The sequence below is a fragment of the Hippocampus zosterae genome, chromosome 14 (assembly GCF_025434085.1).
Source record: "Hippocampus zosterae strain Florida chromosome 14, ASM2543408v3, whole genome shotgun sequence".
Classification (NCBI taxonomy): Eukaryota; Metazoa; Chordata; class Actinopteri; order Syngnathiformes; family Syngnathidae; genus Hippocampus; species Hippocampus zosterae.
In genome coordinates, this window is record NC_067464.1 from 13,467,370 (window position 1) to 13,481,504 (window position 14,135).

At 45.0% G+C, this 14,135-nt stretch overlaps 3 protein-coding genes across 8 annotated transcripts in view; 2 read left to right on the forward strand and 1 right to left on the reverse strand.

The window, feature by feature from the left end:
* ralgapa2 (Ral GTPase activating protein catalytic subunit alpha 2) overlaps positions 1–8,006 on the forward strand; it is a 93,998-nt gene extending 85,992 nt beyond the window's left edge. For 3 of the 6 annotated variants that reach the window (XM_052086487.1, XM_052086493.1, XM_052086490.1), the window contains 2 exons: positions 662–783; positions 5,943–8,006. In XM_052086487.1, the coding sequence (XP_051942447.1) occupies positions 662–783; positions 5,943–6,109 (289 nt within the window). In that variant the 3' untranslated portion in view covers positions 6,110–8,006. The other 3 variants (XM_052086489.1, XM_052086492.1, XM_052086488.1) reach the window with 3 other exon arrangements.
* Positions 8,007–10,145: 2,139 nt separating this feature from the next.
* Positions 10,146–12,902, reverse strand: insm1b (insulinoma-associated 1b). Its single transcript, XM_052086497.1, has one exon. It carries the CDS (start codon positions 12,652–12,654, stop codon positions 11,158–11,160), a length of 1,497 nt encoding a protein of 498 aa, XP_051942457.1. The 5' UTR covers positions 12,655–12,902; the 3' UTR covers positions 10,146–11,157.
* gale (UDP-galactose-4-epimerase) overlaps positions 10,605–14,135 on the forward strand; it is a 30,178-nt gene continuing 26,647 nt past the window's right edge. The window contains exon 1 of the mRNA XM_052086502.1: positions 10,605–10,611. The gene's annotated coding sequence lies outside the window, so the exon portion shown is untranslated. The remainder of the gene's footprint in view (positions 10,612–14,135) is intronic.

Sequence of the window (14,135 nt, forward strand, 5' to 3'; positions counted from 1 at the left end):
ATTAATGTGCAGTATTCCCGCTTACTTGCCATTTGCAGATTCACCCATTTACAGTTTTTTTAATTATTATTATTGTTTATTCGTTTTTTAAATCTGTCCTCTGTTATTCACTGGAAAAATCACATGTTCACAGTATTTGTCCTGAGCTTTGTCTGGTCGATTAGTTTTGCTGTGGTGGTGCCAAAGAAGTATGTTGACGTGAGTTGAGGAGCTTCATGTAGGGCTTTGCCGCCATCTTGATGCATTCATCCATCCCTCCAATTTCTAATCACAAGGGTCGCGGGCGTGCTGGAGCCTATCCCGGCTTTCTTTAGGCAGTAACCTGGGTGCACCATGAAATGGTTGCCAGCCAATTGCAGGGCACACAGACGAACAAACATTCATGCTCACAATCACACCTAGTGACAATTGAGAGTGTTCTATCAGCCTGCCATGCTTGTTTTTGGAATGTGGGAGGAAACCAGAGGACCTGGAGAAACCCCACACAGTCACAGGTAGAACATGCAAACTCCACACAGGAAGGCCAGTGCCGGAATCAAAGGCTGTGATAGGCTCCAGCACCCCGCAACCCTTTGTGAGGATAGGCGGATGGGAAAATGGATGGATGGATTATATTGGGGGTTCCATTCCTACTGTATATTCCTTAATGATTGTTACCCAGCTATGAAGAGAGGGCGCTCTACCTGGAAGCCATTGTCCAGAATCACAGAGAGGTCATGACATTTGAAGACTTTGCCTCGCAGGTGTTCTCTCCCTCCCCTGGCTACCCAACGAGTGGGACAGGTGAGAAATCACCCATAATGCACTTCCTCCATTTCAGTCTCCTCGTTTTGTGCTCTTGTTTTCCCATCCATGCAATTCCTGTTTCTTCCTGATCATCATAAGTATATTTATTTATTTATTTATTTATTTTGCCTCTTGTCCAAATTGATCACAGCAGAAGAAACGCACCTGCCTGTACTCATCATCTCCACCTTTCCTATTCCTCCACCTCTGCTCTTAAATATCAAACAACAGGCCTGGCTCTCCACTGACTTCAAAGACACGCTCCACAAGCCACTTGCTGCAATGTCTTTCCCATGAATATAAGCAGCCATGTTAAATGGCTCTGTGTGTGTGCGTCTGTGTGTGTCACCATGAGATCATTCACCAACACTTAAGGGATCCATCCGGCAAACAGCAGCTCGCGGATGTCAGCACAGGACTCTTATCACTTCATGATGAATAGAATCAAAAGCATGCCTTATCTTGTTCTTCCTATTTGTACCAGCACTGATCGATCCACAGCTGCACAGAAATCAATAGAGGATTGCACTTTTCTCCTCCACTGGGTCTTGACGCGCATTCTGAAGGGAGCATAGTATACAATAGCACGGCATAGACCTTTTTTTTTTTTTTAACATTTGACATTTTTTTTTTAACTCTTATAAATCACCTTTATAAACGGTGACAATTCAAACCAGGAGACAGCAGCCATGGCTTTCAATAGCTGGTGGAAATTATAAAGTGATATGTGTTTGTGCTTTTTATATTTTTATGAGTAAATTGGCGACAGGCTGTTCTGCGAAACACTATTTTGCGACCTCAAGATTTACTTTTCTTTCACCGCATTGATTCAAGTTGATAGCTTTTTTTTCGTGAAGTCCCACATTTTATACTGGTTTTAATATCAAAAGGCTATTCAATCTTATTGCAACACTTGATGTTTTTTTTTTTTTTACAAATCCCACTGAAATGGCTAAAAGTAGGGTGTGTCTGTCTGTCTGTGTATGTATGTCTGCGCCCTACAATGTATACCAACAACAACTTTGTTACTAAAAACAAAATTTTACAGGCCTGTCAAACATTTTTGTCTTCTGTTGTCCTGTTGTGCGCGTAGACCTGCGTTTCTCTCTGTCTCTGTGTCTCCCTGTTCGAGTGTGTGCGCGCATGCGTGTCTGTCTGTGCGTCTGTCCCTCCCTCCGTGCTGGTCTGCTTCCCATTGCTGCCACTAACATGTCATCCATGCCTCATGACAGCGTGCAGGCGTTGGCCGGGAATGGTTTGGGACATGGAATACCCTTGGGCCAAACTGGACTGTAAGACTCTTGCTTTGCCTCCTCCACACTAGGCATGATGCCACAGCCACAGCCCACTAACATCTCTATGTTTGTTTAGGTCACCCTGGGAGTGCAGCATGATTTAGCCATAGCCCTTAGCAGGGGTCCACTGAAAGTCCATATGCCGCATGCTATGTGCCAAGTGCCCCTGCAGTGATTCGCTGTTGCACTGTGGAGGTTTTAACGTTGCCTTCCATAGCCCTGCCTTGTTCTTTGCTTTTGTGCCATCCCGATGGGTCAGCAACCTCCACAGTTCTTCTAGTCCCCAACCTGAAACTTGAAAATAGCATTATGGCCTCTTGCATGAATTAGTCCATCCACATTCCATCCATTGTGCACTTTTTAATTGTCTTGTTTTTTAATCATTCACCAGTGTTTTTTAATCATCTCAGCAGTGAGTAAAATGAGTGCAAAGCCCCGGCCTGAGATGCCTTCACACGCCTGGAGACATTGTCTTGTCTTGAGGAGCGTTGCTCCTAAGTGCCTGTGAACTGGCCACTGTTCATGCTTTGGACATGCCTCACGGTTGAGCTTGAGCTGAAAATGGCACTGATTTTATCCAGCGGATAGCAGACAGACCTAATGGTCTTTAAAATCTCACCGGAGGGGGAAAAAAAAAGCTACTCACTAACCCTGAGTGATTGATGCTCAGACCTTCCAATGACAACTAACCTGGATGCCCAACATGCTGTCCAACCATCTTTTCAGCAGTGTTGTGTTCACTGTGCCGTGGTGTTTGTGTGTCTGTCCACTGCTGTCTCATGTGACGCTGTATTCTCTTTCCCCTTTTAGATTAAATTTATCTTAAAGGTCCAAATACTGTAAGTGACGAAGGTAAGCATCCAGGTCAGAGCAACATCTCCCTTCGCTCGTTCATGCATCCTGGCTGTTGTAACTCAAGCCCACCATGCCCCCTTTCTTTTTTTCCCCATCCGCTACTAACCAATCTTTATTTACTGATCACACTGACAAAGGAAAGGGGATAGCGAAAACCAGGCTGTTTGTTCGCTGGGTGTCCTCCTGTCGAGGCCAGGCTGGTAATTGAGAGCGGTGGCGACAATTAGTACCTGACTAAGTAGCAGCATGAACAATACGGCTCCACTACTGGCCCTTGCTTCTGCATGCCGAGCGCCTTTTATCTCTTTTCTCTGCAAACGCTTTTCTCTTTTCTTTTAAACCCGCCTCCCCTCCCCCTGAATTTCCTCCTGTTGGAGTGTGCCTGTTTGCCTGAAGCAGACTCTGAGACCAACACCTGCCACACTGGAAGACGTCTTTGTCATAGGAAGCCTTGTTTGAACTGCCATCGAGGGCGCCGGTGGGACACCGAGCGACCCTTTTTTTTTTTTTTTGCGTCCCCTCTGTGACATCCCACCGCTGTTTCCACCTGAAGCAGTCAGCAATCATCTGCTCTAAATGACAACAACACTGACTCACTGGAACTTTTTTGACATGAAAATTCATAGTTATTTAATAAGGCCACACAAGCGACCGCAGTAAATAAGCAGCACATTGTGAGATATACTGCTGGTTGGAGCGGTATGTTTTAATGGGCCACTTAATGGATAGGGAAGGCTAAGTGGGTGAACTGCACCGCAATCACAAACTAATGAAACTTCTTCCTGTCTATCATTTGCCTTTGTGCTCGATTCAATTTTAGCATTTAATGAGTGTTTACTGTAGGAATTAGCGTCGAATAATACAGGAATGCAGGATATGAACTGCCCATAAGGCCCGCCCCCATGTTTAGCTGAACCCATCCCCTTTTTTTTCCCCCTCCATATTCATATGCAGATTGGAGAATGTTTGGAGCCCCCCCCCCCCCCCCTCACACACCCACTGTTTTATCCAAAGCGCCGGCCTCTGGATGCTGCTGGTGTCCACTGTGCTGCTGAGTGTCTGTTACTCCAGCCATCTGCCATTCCTTTTAGCCGCTGCAACTCGAGATACTCTGCTAAAAAAAAAAACTGCAGCAAATAAAAGAACGGGGAAAGAAAATAGGCAACCAGATGCTTTCCCAACAAAACCGAGGAGTTGTTTAAACTTGCGTCATGGGGTAAAAGGCAGGCAGAGGGATCCAGGTTGACTGAGGAAGTCAGGTCGTCGCTCACAACTTTTGATTGTCCTCGCCAACATGTCATGACCACCTCCCTGCCGGTTCCATAATTCTTGATGTGCGGCTTTTGGGGGCAAACCACAACAAGGCCTAGATGTCTTTTTTTCTCCCTTAGCTGTCGCAACAATGGTTTCTTCCTTTTCTTATCATTTCAGCAACTTGACAATCTCGAAGCCAGTTTCTTTTTTCCTGACCTATACTGTCCTGAGCATGTGAAATTGTATGAACATTCAAAAATGGTTTACAGTGGAACCTCCAAAGCCCTTCAAAGTTGTACAACGTGAAAGCTGTTCATGTTCACGTATGAAAATGTTATACCCAGTGCTGCGCGTGCAAAAACAGTGTAATAAGAAAAATGGTTTCATTTCACAACCAAGGTTATTATAGCTCAAGAAAACTAGCAAGATGGCTAAAACTAAAATGAAACGTACATGAAATCAAAATGAAACTGCTTTGAAAATAACCAGAACTGAAACTATATTTTATGTAGATAAAACAGCCTCAAAATAACTGTTATCATTTTCATCCTTATCAATTAATTTCAAACATGAGCTTTCCAGGTTTATTTTTAATGCATTTGTATCAGTAATAATTTCTGAAGAAAACAGGTGCTATAGTCATTTAGGAATTCTAGTTTACTTTGTTGTAACAATACGGACCTTTTTGTTTTTTTGGTTGTTTATTTTTATCTTGTGCCCCACAAATACGCCATATAAAAAAAAAACTAAAACTAAAATTCAAAACAAATCAAACCAAAAAACCCCGTTCGAAAGACTCCTTGAAACTCACTGAATTTGACAAACAAACGTCACAATGAAATAAAAATGAACGATAATGAAAAATCGAAACACTTGTCATGGCCGTACCATCTCCCAAGCGTGTGGAAAATATTTTACCAAAAATGAGAGAGCTGTCACCGTCCCTTGCAAAATATGTAAATCTATCCACAAGCACAAAAAGATTGGGAACGGCTGAACTGCAATGCAAAAATATTACCATCGATTAATCGACTTCGGTTTAGCTTTCATAACAGTATTGTTAAAAAAAAAAATTGCGTCGTTCAACCCCTAGCAGCAACACATCCGACACTCATGGGCAAATATTCTTTTTTTTTTGCACTGGAGAAACGACGACTACTGCTGGACATTATTTTAGGGCCTCTTCCTGTTGTTCTTAATTCCGCTGTAACTTCCCAGTTGACGTCGGTACGCTTCATTGACGGCACGACTCTAAATTTGGAATTGCAGAAGTAATTACGGTACAAAAAAAATAACATGGAAGCATTCGTTTGTCCAAAATGTTCTTTACTTGAATTAAAATTCCGCCATCTAGTGGGGGCGCCGAGTATTGAAGTGTGACCTCTCAAATGAATAAATGTATTTCGATAGCAACCCCGGAAAAGATTTTTGAGGGGAAATGATGATGAGGGGGAAAAAAATTCCAAACAAAGTAGGTTTCCACCAGCCTCTCCAAAGAGATTACTTACGACTTTGGAGGCTCCACCGTGTTTACTTTCTAATATCTTCATGCCATCGACTGAAACCGGGGAAGCGATGTTTTAGCTGCAAACAGTGGTTCAAGTGGGGCATTTTGGTTTGAGGGTGCGGCCGCATGCATGAAAAAGCCCTCCGAGATAAGAATCACACCGCCAGCACCATGTTTGTGTCACTTTGTCAACTTAAAAAAAAAAAAAATTAACGCTCTCTGCCTTCCAAACATGTCACTTGCAGGTTCCTTCTCCGGCAGCACAAACACTGAAGTCTCCTCCTCCTCCGCCGCCGCTACATCGGCACACCCTGTTGACCAGGTTTCCCCCAACATGCCCCGGGCCGCCAGGAACCGAGTCTCAGGAAGACTCCGCCGATCGACTAGCGCAATAAGCAAATCGTCCAATTGAGCTGAAATGCAGCCTGGAAGCTTTGCCTGCAAGAAACGGTTTCATGTTTTTGTTGTTGTTGTTTTTTTGGCTCGTGGCACATGAATCTGTAACTGGAGGGCAATGCAATTTTGAATTTAAGTGGCAATCACTCACTTTGTTGCGATGTTTCCTCTTTAAGCAGAACATTAGCCCGAAGCTGTTTCAGCCACTTTGACGGCGAGCAGTGTCATTTTTTTTTCCTCTTGTGTCCTCTAATGCATTTGAGGAAAACCAATCTTTCTAGGAAACGGGAGACTTATTTACCTTTCGCTCCTTTATGGTGACTATTAGTGACCAAATACTGACTTCCCTTTGAAAACCTATATCTGCCTTTCGTCCACCTTCTTTTTGTATTTGTGTTAAAGGGTGCTACTTGATTGTAGGGAGCCCCCAACACAAGTTTTGAATCATCTGTTTGGAAGCCGCCCTTTGCTGCAGCACAAGTCGCAGCTGCACTTGCTGTTTTTGAAGCCACAGTGGACAATCGCTGACATCTTTCTAACTTGAGTGGAACTGAAAGTTGTTGGATTCTTCTTCTTGTTTTTTTTTTAATCACTCAAAGGTTCCTTTTTTTAAACAGATTCAAATAGATTGTGCCATGATTTGATTTATGCAGCTCTGGTGGAATGAGAAAAGACTGCGTTTGTAATTGCATTGTGATGTTGTTAACATGGGCTCGTGTCCGGTAATTGAATAAGTTCCTGCTGTCTCTTTCCTCCTCCATTTGTTTCCCTGTCCTGTGGCATCGACATTCCAACATTCAAGCCATTGATTTTTTTTTTCCTGTCTCTTGGATCAACTAGCATTGAATGCTCCGGGGCGTATATTGCTTTAAATGTTATTTTCTCGTGTATGTTTCTTAGATGTAAATAGAGAGTCCTATTTGATGAATTATTTCTAATGTTGTGTTGTGTCGGCGATAGTTCTATAGTTGATACACTGATGAGTGTGTGTACGGATGAGACGGTTCCTCACACTGGCCGTGGAGTGTCTGTCCCATGGTCGTTTGAGACAAAACATGAAACGCCCTTCGACTTGTCTTCTTTAGCCGCGTGTGTTTTTCCCCTCTCCCCCGCGACCCGCAACAAAAACAACAGCAGATGGATTTGGAATGGCTGCTCCTCTTAATTATACGTGCGGCGCTTCTCCCTCTTGTCTTTGCCTGCAAATGGAATCAAGTGGCTCCTCCTTGTTCCCATGATCCACAAGCTTGAGTTTGGCGTGGCATGCCTGAGGTGAACTCTCAGAGGCCTCCAAGCAACAGCCTGGCTGGCGCTCTCACCTCTCCGGTTGCCATGGCAGCCAGGTGTTCCCTACACACACGTAGGTACCCTCTGAGGACTCCACCCAGGCTGCAAAGCTTATCCCCATCTGGTGCGTTCGGATGCCTTACTTTTCCACTCCTCCTCTCACATCGCCAGCTATGTTTGTTTGCTTGCTGGTGGATGCAAACATGCACCTACTTGAAGCTGGCCGACGTTTCTGCTTTTTGTCTATTTGGCAGAGGAAGAATGTATAAATCCCGACACCATCAAGGATTTTTACTTCCCCTAAAAAGTCACTTAAAATCAACATCTAATGATTGTAGCAATAGTGATTTTGTGTGTGTGTGTGTGTGTGTGTCACTGCGGGTGTTTGAGCGTTTCTTGTATGTACGCGGTGTCAAATCTGAGGGCTTGATCACCTTCTTAATATAAATAGATAAATGCCAGTAATATATTCTTTGTATAAGAGCAAGAGGGGGGTTTCAAGGAAGGAAAAAAAAAGCTTGAAGATTTCGTCTTTTGTCAACATATCACATGTTTTTAATGACCTGCTATCTTTTATTAGAAAGGTGAAAATTGAAACATTTCATTAAATGCAATTTGAAATTGTATGGCATAGCGTGTGTCTGTAATTTCTTCCTGATGGTAGGTAACCTCTGATTTGATCCGTCGTGGGTGTGGGTGTGTGTGCGCGCGCGCGTGTTTGTGTGTTGCAGTGCCGTTACTGTGGGCTTTGTGACCCGGGCCAGGCCTGGCTAGTACTGGGGTAACCTGACCCTCCTCCCATCTGTCCCCCCTGCTGCTCAACCTCGTTTAGAGGAGGCCTGCATAATGGAGCCTCACTGGGAGGTGCAGGTGCAAAAGAGCCAGGCACCTTCGGGTGCCGTGCCTCGCCTTTTTCCACATAAAAAAAGCCAGAAAAGCACTTGACCGTAATTTGAGCCCTGAAACTTGTGTGAGAACGAAGCCTAATGTTACCTCATTTTCACTCCTTGATAGGAGATTTTTAGGGCTGTACGTCCTGGCTCCTCTGAGCCATTCTCTGTCATTATGATGTTATAAATGACAACATCTGTGGATGTGGGCTGAGGTTCATAGCTGGTGAGACACTGACATTCACGTTAAGACACTTTTGCAAATGGAAGCTCCCCAACATCCGTTGCCACTCAGTTGGAAGCCTGGGAAGAAAAATAAATTGTGTGTGTGGGGGGGGGGGGGGTTACCTGATGTTTGACACAGTTTAATCTTCAGCGTTATGTATTGGTCAGGTTATGTTTCAGTTGATAGACGGGTTTTGAGAATTTATTTATCGTTGGAAGTGTCATCCAAGTTTGGTTTTCATTTGAAGCGATTTTTTTTCTAAAGCGCTGACCGTCGCTTCTGTGGCATTTTCCTCACCACGGTGCCAACAAAGTTTGTTTTCATGCGCAGTAAGAAGATGTTAATCTCCGATGCGTGCGGAAAAGGAGGGAGGAGCAGCCGAAAGGCTCCTGATCGATGAGGTATGTTTTTAAGCAGGTAAATTTGGACTGGAGCAAGAATTGTGGTTTCTTAAAAATCTAAAGTTTAATACGTTTGTTATTTTTTGTAATATTTGGGGTGGGTTGGGGTTGGAAAACTTGAGATCCACCGTTCTGGTGCATTTTCTTCCTCATCTCTCACTTGATCTGCCATTTATTGTCCAAACTTGTAGAAACAGACACATGCTAAATACTGACGAAGAAAAATTGCACGCATAATTGAAAGTGTCTGAAAACACTAAATTAGTGAAGAGTTGACAGAAACAGACACTTCAAAATAGCTTCTCCGTTGTGGAACAATCTTTAGCAAGTGATGGCGAGGTGTTACCTCTGCTTTGAGTGACAGATTTCGAAATCTGAGGGGAGCTTGGCTGCACTTTCGAACAGAAAGTCATTATTGGATTAAAACGAAAAACAATATAAAATACACACCAGAGAACTGCATTTTAAACAACCTGTCCTTAATCATTATTGGCTTATTTTTACTCTTGATGATGCACTGCGTGTGCCTGGCGTTATCCCGCTCATAAGACCCAATTTTCACGCAAACTCTCCACCTCGCTGCTTTGTTTTTACTTAAAAGAAGCTAGCAGATCACTTCCAGAGCGCGGTATAAATCACAACTCGGAGCAAATGTCACGATCGCAATAATCTCTGAAGTGTTGCTTGATTAAAGCTCCCGCGGGTCACTTGACCTGATAAATCTGTAGCAAAAAAAATTATGTTAAAAAAGTGAACTGCTTGACTTTACTGAAGCAGGGAGGTGGTTTACTGCTTCAAATATGAGGAGTGATTTTCAAAAAAGAGGGGGGATTTCTGATGAGACACGAAGTGGGCCACCAAAAACTATACAATTTAAAACGCTGGGATCAAACTTTTTTTTTTGGTTGTTTGCTTCGGCCCCCGAGTGTTCGTTGTCCTGACCCATTACAACAAATACAGCATTTCAGTACTAGTTTTCCAGTTGACTTTGGGCATCAGATGTATGCTTAGAATTGTGTACATAGTGCGTTTAATTGATTTAAAATGTGAATTATAGGTTACCTGAGTGGATAACTTTCAAAATAATACTAGAAGTTGTTGTGATCTGCGTGCGTAAATACTTTTCCTAACCATACACGTTTTAAACACTAAAAGGTAGTGCATTCATTTACAAATGATTTATTTTCGTTCAATGAATGTGTTTAATGTTAGTGTGAAAGTGAAACAACCCTGAGACAAAAATTGTCATTTTCAAAATATTTTTTATTATCATTTCGATAGACATCAACAATATGCACATACAATCAAAGCGCTATAAAAGCCAACATTTAGGAAAAATAACATCCTTAAAAAAGATTGCATCTAAGTTAAGAGCTTCGTGTTTTTTTTTGTTTTCTTCTTTTCACAAGAGTTGTGGATCTCGATGATTAGAACCCGACCCACGACACTTGTCACAACTCATAAATTAGACAAGAAAATAAAGAAAACAGTCAATTTGGCTAAACGACATGTGAACTGTCAGAACGATTCACAAAGAGGGGGCGGAAATCACAACAATCACATCAATAAGTTACATAAAATCATTCGAATAAATAAATAAATAAACAAACGTATGATGACAACAAAAATATTGCAACAATCTTCAATTGTAATCATAATAATAATAATAATAGCATTAAAATATGTGCCAGCGTTCAAAATGAAAATAATCTATGTTGACTCTTTAAGGCAGTTGTACAGCGGGATTTGGATGAGATGGAGGCTATTTCGGGCTATAGACTAAAGGCATTTGTGGCTCTACTCAACAGACAATCCTTCAGTCACACATTATTAAGACAAACTTGATCATTTTGTCTTTCATAAACAAAGCTACAGTGATCCATATTTTTTTTGTTTGTTTTTAAAAAACGAAAGAAAGGCTTTGACGGATTTCTGAACAATTCTTAGGTCTAGAAGCTATCATTGAGTACATTTGCTGTCCTAGAAAAAATACCCTTTAACAGTCAAAACTAAACTTTTCCGTAAACTAATTTGAGAAAAGAACGTCTCAAAATAGGCCTATGTGTGTACTGTATCTCGTTGAAATCGAAAGAGAAGCGTTCAACAATCACTGATTGGCATAAAGGGGGGGAAAGACACCACTTGGAACTGACAAACTTTTTTTGTTGTTTTCTTTTCTTTTCTTTCGAACCCCCCCTCAAACTTTCCTTGAGTTGTTGGTTCTCTTCTTCCTCCTTGTCCAAAGGCACAAATTCTACGTTCAGCAGGCGGGCCGCACGGGCATTTGGAGCAGGATCACCTGGCGGTTCTCCGACGGGTGGCACTTGTTTATGTGCCTGGTCAGTCCCGGAGAGCTGTACAGGGTGGCGGGGCAGTACTTGCACGGGTACGTTTGGGACGAGTGCATGAGGCGCAGGTGTCGCTCCTGGCCCGCCCTGCTGGTGAAACTCTCGCCGCACACGGGACACAGCAGGCGGTCGGCGGGGCTCAGATTGAGGGGACTTTGGTTCGAGGCGTCCTCTGGGGGGGAGGAGGAGGAGGAGGAGGCGGGCGAGGATGAAGGTGGCGGCACCTGCTCCAACGGGAATCCGTTCTCCTCCAGAACTTTCTTTTGCACCACCTGGTGTCCCATGATGTGTTTTCTTAGGTATGCTTGGCGCTTGAACCTCTTCCCGCAGAAGTGGCAGTCGTACGAACCGTCGTCGGAACCGGACTCGGACAGACTCGGACTCGGGGTGTCTCTGTCGCTCGCGTCTTTGGCTTCTTCGGAGGCTGATTTGAGACCCGCGGGTGCCATTTTGGCCATTTCGGGTTTGGTGCCCTGCGTCGACTGGGGCGGAACTGCCGGGGCGCCGCCGGTTCTCGGCTTGTGCCAGCGGCGGTGCGAGGCGAGGTTAGCGGGACAACTGAACATTTTATCGCACTCCGGGCACCGATACTCGACCCGAACGATGCGGGAGCATTTGTGCTGGGCCAGGGAAAAGGGATCCGCGTAGGCTTCCTTGCAGAGCTGACACACGAACTCCCCCAAAGGCTTGTTGGCTCCCGACGCGTGCGCCCTGGGCTTCACTTCCACGGGACCCTCTTTGATTTTGAGCCCCAGCACGGGCGAGGTGGTCATCTCGTCCTCGAAGTTGAGCTTGCGGATGGCTTTGGGTTTCTTGGGAGCGGCTTTGGATTTGCGCTCCGTGCCGTCGGCCGCCGGTCTCTTGGTCCCGGCGATGCGATTGCTCAGTGCGGGCAGCGCGCCGCCGCTGCCGGCGCTGCTGCTGCTGCTGCTGCTGGTGCTGATGCTCGTCGTACCGCTTCGGCTGCTGTTGCTCGTGCCGATCTTCAAGTCGACCGGGGCGTACAGGAGGTGATCCAGGCCGGAGAGTGAAGCAGGTGTCGGGAATGATTCAGCGGAAATGGGCGAGCCCAGATTTAAACTACGTTCAAAATACGCCCTGTCGTGCTCCTTGCTGATGGGCCGGGTCGGGCTGTACAGGGCTTGGCACACCGTCTCGGGGTTGCCGAACTGGGCCGGCTTCTCGGTTTTTGGCACCGGCGCGTCGGCTACCGCAAGATCCGGAGACACCGTGGGGCGAGCCGGGCTGGACGCCCCACACATCGGCGGCAGGCATGGCTGGATCTGACTCGGGAAGGCAGCTCGGGTGAGGTGGGTGCAGGGCTCCTGGAGGTCGTCCTCGTCTGACCGAGTCCTGTAGGAAACATGTGCACACTTCTTGTTTCTTTTTACCAGGAATCCTTTGGGCATGTTGGCTGCGGGGAGCGGCGTGAAGGCACTTGGAGGATGCGAATGCGGTGTCGAGTATCCAGGGTGCTTCGAAATATGGGAACACCTGACGACCGAGCAGGGACTTTATCTGCCCGTTGTTTGGAGCCTTCTGTTGCTGAAATGTTTTCGTCTCGAAGGCATAGCTCCACTCTTTTTATGGCGGAATGATGCTATTGTTCTCGCCCCCCCTGGTTGCCGCATCCTCGGCCAATCAGACGGCTGTGTGATCCCAGTGGAGTGGCGTGTGGGAGGGCCCCGAGCCCCGAGCCCTGCTTTTGGTGGATTTCGTTGGAGGGTGTGCAGATAGCTTAGCAGATGCACTGGCGGTTTATTGCATTAATGTGCGCGCCCAGCCCCTCCCAGACGGAGGCACACGCCGGCGCCCTCCTCTTTTTACGCTCTGATGGCGCTCCATACATGCACACGCGCCGTGGCTTTTGTGGCTCTCTTTTGAGGGGGGCGGGGGGGGGGGGGGGCATTTGCTGAAGGAAATCTCCAACATGGAATCAAAATAGGTTGAGACTATCCAAAAACACATTCCTGCTTGTTACATGCGGACACTTTTACGCACTGCAACACCCGTTAACGCGCCGTTAACGCGCAGCCCTATCGGCAAACTACTTTTATGGGCCTTTTTCTTTATCAGTCAACACTACAAGGAGGTAGGGGGAGGGTGTGGGTGGCGGAGCCCTTTTTTTTCTTTTTTTTTTTTTTTAGGCACGTGTCTTTCTCGGTAGTTTAACCCCAGCTATAAATCAGACATCTCGCTGCATACATAAGTAATAAGAAGACCCTCTGGTCTTTGCGCACAATAGCCACGTCTGCCCATCTTTAAAAAGCATTGACTATCCCCCCCCCCCCTTTTTTTTGTTCCTGTTCAAGGCACTTGTGCACTCAGCAATTTTGGTTCACAGTGTGACTCGTGATACGTGGATTCATCAGTGCGCCACGTACAAGTAACAAAAGAAAAGAAGAAATATGTTGCCCGAATTTAAACTTGAATCCTCCAAAATATGATTTAAAAAAAAGCAACGTTCACTTGATATAGTTTTATTCAATTGCGCTTTATGCAACTACGTCGAGGGAAAAAATATTCCAGATATACTAATATAAACTAAAAAGGTTTCATTTTATTAAGTGTGTATTTGGATGTATGGCAGTTGATGTGAAAAAAATGTGGTAAAATTATATATATAGATAGATAGATAGATATATGTGCGTGTGTATATGTATGTGTGTATATATATGTATATGTGTGTTTTTTTCTTTCCACGTTGTTTCGTTTTTTTTCCCCCCCTCCTGTAAGATTTAATGTAGGCTGCGGTGCGCCACTTGGCCTAGAGAGCATTCTTTTCCCCTTTCAGTCAACAAACCAGGGAGGAATTAAACTCCATCGTCATACATTGTTCCCCTCATTTGCATAAAGCTGCAGTATGACCAAGTCAAATAATTACACAATC